Below are 6,572 nucleotides of genomic sequence, written 5' to 3'. Positions count from 1 at the left end.
CATTACTCGCCAGTGGCGCATTTTGACTAAGGATGAACGTGCGCTGACGCGTCATCATCTCCTAAAGTACCTAGTTTACCTGGGGGCTCACTTTTGGTGTTGTGCCTTCTAGGACTTTGGATAAATGTGTAATGATGCATATCCACCATTATAGTACCCGTCAGAGTAGTTTCACTGCCCTGCATCACCCCGTGTTTCTCCTGTTAACTGTTTCTCCCCCCTAGCCCTTGGCAAACCATTGATCATTTTACTGCCTCCATAGTTGTGCGTTTTCTAGCACGTCATGGAATCATACCATGTGGAGCCTTTTCAGACTCTGCATAATATGCACAGAGGTCTCCATATCTTTTCATGGCTCGATGGCTCATTTCTTTTTTAGTGCTGAATGATACCCCGCTGTCTGGATGGCCCACCGTTTATTTATCCATTCACCTCCAGAAGCACATCTTGGCTGCTTCCACTTTTTGGTGATTATCAATAGAGCTGCCGTAAACCTCCCTGGGCAGGTTCTGAGTTGGGTTTTCTACCCCCTGAGGTGGCATCGTGCGGGCATCTGTGTCTGTGTTCCCATTGACGTACGAGTGACAAACATAAAAAATTACCCTCTCTCTTGTTTTTGGATGGATGGTGAGGTAAGGCTTTATTTCAGTCTTTTATTTGGTGTCTCATTTCACTCTCTCAGACATGGGATTGTTAAAGGAGCAAATGACGACACGTTGTGTCTAATTAACAACTTCTGATGGCTCCCAGCCTGCTGCAGCTTGTCCTCTCATTCTCTCGCTGGGGAGGAGGTGGGTATGGCACGGTTTAAAGGTTGCAGTCTGGCTAGCTGGCACAAGATCTTGCAAGTGGGGTTCGCTTCTTGCTGTTGTTTAGCCCCATCGGGGAACGGGGGTAAGGGTTAGATGACGTTGGCCAAGAGGGAAGAGCGTGTCATGGAGAAAACTGTTTCCACCATCTTTCTCTGAGTCTCCGCCTCGCTAAAGAATTCTCTATGAGCACCTGCACCAGGCATTACTGTACAAGAAGGTCTTTCTCTGTTCTTTTCTGTCCGGCAGCTCAGAGGTTCTGGGCGAGAAGGTCTGAGGTACAGTGCAGTCTTCCCCTTCACCAGCCTCCACTCAGCACCCTGGGGTTAAACTGTGCCCATCACGAGTCCCCTGGGGAACTATCAGATGTCTGTGTCAAGTCAGGGAAAAGATTTAATAACCGGCAGTCTTGACCTTTGACCTAGTTCCTTAACCCCTCTCATCTCTAAACTTCCCCTTCCTCCATTAAAACAAAGGGCTGACTCATCTGGAAGGTTCCATCTAGGCTTACTTGTGCCCTGGACCATGGAATCTTCCCCAGTACTTGGAGCTGTCCTGTCTGCCAGATCTCACTTTATTACAGACGTTTTTATATCCTCTGCAGCCGTTTCTGAAGGACTGCGCGTCTAATCCCCAGATTGGTGACAGGGGAGTTGGTAGAGGATGGACCCATTAGCAGAACTAGGGAAAGAGTTAGGAGGATGTCTAAATCAGTAAACTCTGAACTAGTACATTCTTGGAATTCAGTTGCAGTGGGGTTGTTTATAAACGGTTCTGCAGTGAGGCAATTTTGTCCTCATAAGCACACTACCCTAATGGACTTGAGGGTTGTGAATGCCACACCCGTTCTAGCTGTCCCCTTGCTTTATTCTCAAGCGTGAAGTCTTCCTTGAACCCCACCTATTCCCACATTGTTTGCACTTAGACCTCAGAAGCTAGGGGGTTAAGTGAACTTCCGTTTGCCTGTCCCCCCATCAGGTGCAGGCGGTGATGAGGAAGAATTTCCTCTTTACTCCGGAGCCATGGACACACAAGCCCAAGGCATTGTGGACACACAGGCAGGGCAAGTGAGGGGTCTGGTGGCTGGTGCCAGTGCTTACTGAGGGACTTCAACTGCCCCCTGCTCTCAGACCTGGACCCTGCCAGACACATTATCTAGGTCAGGACGTTAAAGACGGGCCTCCCTTAGCGAGGACCCCACTCTCCCTGAGCTGAAACCCACAGTTGTTTGCAAGCTTAGAGGTTGGAAGAGTGCCACCTCGCCCCGTGCCCTGGCTGTGTGCAAAACACACGATGGGATAGTAGCAGGCACACAACCAGGCACTCCGATTCTTCCGATTCTTCCCGGAGAGGCAAGTGTGCAAGCATGGAGGGGTGCAGCCACTCACACGCGCACAGCGGGCCCCCTCCCTGACCCCAGCGAACCCCAGCCAGCAACTTTCCCGAGGGCTCCAGCGCTCGTTCGCTGCTGTTTTTCTCTGGATCAGCCCACTCTTGTTTCAAGAGTGGAGGGGGACTCTCCCTGGGGCGTTATAGGGTGTCATCTCTGGCATTTGCTCCCACTGCAGAAAAACAAGTCCCATGCAATGCACTCGGGTTTCTGAACAGCTGCCCGAGCGCCGAAACCAGACAGTCAGCAAAGCTGTCAGAGGGAGAGCAGGGACTCCCGGGGAGGGCCGCGGCGGGGGGAGGGGGGCGGCTGCCCGGAGCGCAGTCGCGACGCGGGGTGGGGGTGGGGTCCGGGGTACCCGCGCCGCGGGCTACGTTGGGGCGCTCGCGGCCCCTGGGCCGGCTGGGGTGCGGAGAAGGGGGGGAGGGCCTGGCTGGGCGGGGGTGCCCGAGTGGGGGTCGGGGACACCCGCGCCGTGGGCGATGCTCGATACTCCCGGCCCCTGGGCGGGCTGGGGTGCCGGGAAGGGAGGGAGGCCCGGGAGGGAGGCCCAGGAGGGGCGGGGCGGGAGCAGCTGTGCCTGCCGCCAGGGAGCGGGCGCGGTCCAGCGGAGCCGAGCGGGACGTGAGCGACGTGTGGCAGGCTCTGCGCAGACTGTTCTAGAGCAGTGTGGATTTCAGGGAGCGCCGCCTTCTTCCTTCCAATCACAGCACAACCTCAGAGTGAGCTAGGCACCTCTGCAAGGCAGGGCACCGCTTCGGTGCTGATGTACAGCGTGCTAAAGCCACATGCGTGGAAGACCACTATGCGGGCGGCAGTCCCCGCTAAAAGCACCCCGGATCTTCACAGGGTGGGCACTGGCCTGACCACACGACTGTCCCATGTCACTAGCTGGTGCAAAACTCCGAGGACCGTGGAGGCAGGAAACAGACACACCAAAAAAAAAAAAAAAAAAAAGGCGAGGAAGGGATGTGAGCTGTGCCGGATAAATGTCATTAATTTTAGGGGTTTGCCTAATTAAGGTGCCACCTCCCAATAGTTTCCCGGGGCTTACAGTCAGGTAATGAATTGCAGGTCGGAAGAGGCTCTAGTTTTACTTACTCTTCTACTCAGAGAGATTAAGGTTTATTGAAAATACTGTAAATGGTGACAGCGAAGACCAAGATGACTCGGTCCATTTCAGTCCGGCCTCCGGGGCTTTCCTGTCCCCTTCTGGTGCCCAGCCCCTTGGGCCTCTCAGCAGAGACGCTGGGGTGGGGGGAGGGGGGAAGACCGGGTTCCAGGTCTTAGGGATGGGAGTTGGGGGAGCAATGTGCAGCACAAGTCAAGTTTTCTAAGGGATTTAGGAAAGTGGGCGCGGTGAGGAAGGACGACCAGGGAAGCCCCCTCCCCGTGGGTGGCAGGGGTCGTGCTGGATGAGACTCACAGGTATTATCAGGGAGCAGCTTTGGCAAGGGGTGACCCAGAGACCTATGCGACACAGGCGCTCTCGTCATCTCCCTTCTGGCTTCTCTCTAAGGTAGCAGAGACCCCCACCCCCGAATCCCCCAACCTCTCTCCAACCTGTAGCCCTAAACCCGGGTCTTCAACTTGACTGTGCCTAACCTGGATCGCGTGTTAAGAATGTTGAGTGTTGGGGTCTCACGCCCAGAGAGGCCGAGTCAGTAGGATGCATCCAAGGTGATTCGGCTGCGGGGGTCCACGCACCACACTGGACGGCTCCGCTTCTTTCTTCCCAGCACCAGTGAGGTGATTATTCTGGGAAGCTGTGCCAGTCATCTTTAGAGGACGTAGGAGGAAGCTCAGAGAGTGGGACTTTTCAGCCAGAGCTGAGTTTAGGGCGTCATCAGAGGGATTGAAGGAGCAAGGCGCGCTGCTGTGGCCGACCTGCAGGGGGCGCTAGCAGGTCCCCTCCTTGCTTGCCCACCCTCACGTGAAAGAAGGCTGGATCTCGGAGAATGCGTCCCCGCCCCGAGGCTGACGTCTGCGTAGCTGCCGGTCCCGACTCTTAAAAGCCCGGGCGCCGAGCGAGGCATCCTAGCAGAGCTGGAGAGGCGACGAGCGGGAGGCAAGGCTGTCGGACTCGAGCTGGCACCCGGGGACCGCGGCTGTCACTGCGCTCCGAGCATCCTGGTGGCTTCCCGAGTAGACGAGCCCGGCCCTGCGGCAGCTGCGGGTGCAGCCCTAGCGTCCTGCCCTCTCGCCGCTCTCGTGGAGCCTCACACCCCGGACGAGCGTTCGTGATTTAGCACAAAGCACGTTTCCAAAAAGCGCACGGGAGAGCTCCCGCGCCGCGCTCCCGCGCACGCACCCCCCCTTCCCCTTTGTTTCGGGGGTCGACAGGCTGCTCTCCTCCCCAAGTCTGAATTCTTCGCGGGGGGCGGAGGGCCGCCGAGTCTAGGCTGTGAAGATGCCCTTGGAGCTGACTCAGAGCCGAGTGCAGAAGATCTGGATCCCCATCGACCACCGCCCCTCGCTGCCCAGATGTGAGTGCAGATTCGCGCGGGGGCCGGGCTGCAGGGGAGCGGCGCGCCGCGTGGAGAGCCAGGCCATTGTGTGGCGGGCGCTGGCGGGGCGCTGTAGTGCCGACTCCGCTCCTCCGGCGCGCTCGTGCCGGGCCCGGCGCCGTCCTCGGCGGGTCCCTGCGGGCCGGGGCCGGGCGCTTCCCGCTCCTCCCCGCGGACGGGCGGGTCCCGTAGCTCTGGCCGCGGGGCGGAGACCGCGCGGGCTGGGGCGCGGGCGCTGCGCCTCCTCGGGCCGGCGTCGGGGGCGCTGTGGCCCGGCCCGCCGCCCCGCCGTGCTCCGCTCGGCTCGCCGCGGGAGCGCAGAGGCACTCGCAAACTCCGAGCGCGCCCCGGCCTCCGCTCCGGAGCGCCGGGGGCGGGACGCGCAGAACCCGGCGGGAAGCCTACGCTGCGCGGACGCTGGGCCAGGGACGCCCGCGTGTCCCCCAGCCGGAGCCGCTCGCCCGGGCGCCTACCGGGCCAAGTCCCGGCCGAGGGACGCGGCGGGTCTTTCCCCACCCTTTCTCTGCCTTCGCTCCCTCCCCTGCTCTCTGCCTTTCTCTCTCCCTCCTCTCCACCTCCGTTTCCGTCGCCCCTCTCTCTCGCTTTCCATAGTTCTATCCCTTTTCTAAATTTCTATCCCGTTTCTCTCTTCTGCGTAGTTTTAATCTCTTTATATTTCTGTCTGCTCTCTCTCTACCTCCCTGTCTCCTCGCTCTCTCCTTTTTTCTTCAGTGTATTTCCTTTCTTCTCCCGGCTTCCACCCCCAGTTCCTGTGCTGGGGGCGAGAAGAGAGCTGCCTGGAACCAAGCCTGTGCTCCTGGGGCTGGGGAGGGTCCGTGGATCAGTGACCGCACAGTTGGCAGCATTTTGCGCGCGGGTGAGCGACACACAGACACACACACACACAATCCACCGTGCTTGAAATTTGCTGGCAGTTCACCTTCCTGCCCTGTCATGGGCCATAAATGCTTTGGAAAGGTTTACCTTTCATCTTGGGCTCTGTCCCTAAGCTGCGGAGAGAGGCACCTATTAAAAGGGTGGTTCGAGTGGTTTGAAGGCAAGACCTGCTCTCCAGGTAACGCACCCGGGAGTCTACCGGGTGGAGGGTGGATGGGGTGAGTCGAGTGCTGGGTGTTCTGCCTCAGCCAGGCTCAGGTTACCTGAGAGGTAAACATGGGATCCAGTGTCCAGATCCTCAAAGCGGCTTCTAGGCAGTGACGGTCCCTGAGCGCCAGGCCCCCTGCTGGCCTTCTCTGCTGCCACGTTTCTCAGGGGATGGTCACTGAGGCCATGGTGACATCTTGCCACCTCAGGCTCTGCCCAGGTCTGAATCACCAACCAACAACCCTCCCCCCCACCCCCCGTGTCCCAGACAGGAGGCAGGGAGAGCTGGCTGTGCGGTGCTCCTAGGTCATCCTGGTGATGGGGACCTGGCAAGGTGCTCTGGACCCTGGGGGCCACTCCTCCACCAGCTTACCCCCTCTGCCGGACCTGGGGTTCTCGGGGTCCCAGAAGCCTTAAGAACTGGTTTCTTTGCAAGGTAGCCAAGGGCCGGGGCTTTGCAGGTCTGTTTCTTGCTTTCAGATACACTCTTAAATAGCTTTCTGCGCTGGGGCTGACCACAGTATTCCCCGATTGGTAGTGGGGAATGCAGTGCCCTAAATCGTGAGGGAGATGTGGCCGTGGCAAGACACAGAAACAACCCCACCCTTTTTGACTTTTGAATAAAACCAGTATTTCTGGAGCAGTTTGTAAACTGTAATTGGTCGTGCAAATAAAGGTTGGTTCTCTGTACGTACACACGTGTGTTTGTAGGTAAGTGTTATACATGTGCACACATTTAGTAGTCCCCCGAGGTTCATGGTG

At 58.2% G+C, this 6,572-nt stretch overlaps 1 protein-coding gene and 1 long non-coding RNA gene across 6 annotated transcripts in view; one reads left to right on the top strand and one right to left on the bottom strand.

Moving 5' to 3' along the window:
* Positions 1 to 6,572, top strand: part of PFKFB3 (6-phosphofructo-2-kinase/fructose-2,6-biphosphatase 3) — a 77,096-nt gene that overhangs the window by 45,652 nt on the left and 24,872 nt on the right. For 4 of the 5 annotated variants that reach the window (XM_064592098.1, XM_045874462.1, XM_045874463.1 and 1 more), the window contains exon 1: positions 4,204 to 4,685. The exons of the other annotated variant lie outside the window; for it this stretch is intronic. In XM_064592098.1, coding sequence (XP_064448168.1) covers positions 4,610 to 4,685 — 76 coding nt within the window. In that variant the 5' untranslated portion in view covers positions 4,204 to 4,609. Of the gene's footprint in view, positions 1 to 4,203; positions 4,686 to 6,572 lie in introns of those variants that run through there. 5 annotated transcript variants of the gene reach the window in all.
* Positions 445 to 4,001, bottom strand: LOC135364505 (uncharacterized). Its single transcript, XR_010411721.1, has 2 exons — positions 3,805 to 4,001; positions 445 to 1,168 (listed from the first exon to the last, which is right to left on the bottom strand). It is a non-coding gene; the product is annotated as an uncharacterized LOC135364505 (long non-coding RNA).

Source organism: Mirounga angustirostris, unplaced genomic scaffold (genome assembly GCF_029215605.1).
Source record: "Mirounga angustirostris isolate CCGP_5_RB_7025 unplaced genomic scaffold, mMirAng1.0.hap1 SCAF_5, whole genome shotgun sequence".
NCBI lineage: Eukaryota > Metazoa > Chordata > Mammalia > Carnivora > Phocidae > Mirounga > Mirounga angustirostris.
Note: the sequence above shows the minus strand (reverse complement) of the source record. Positions and strands in the feature narration are given on the sequence as shown.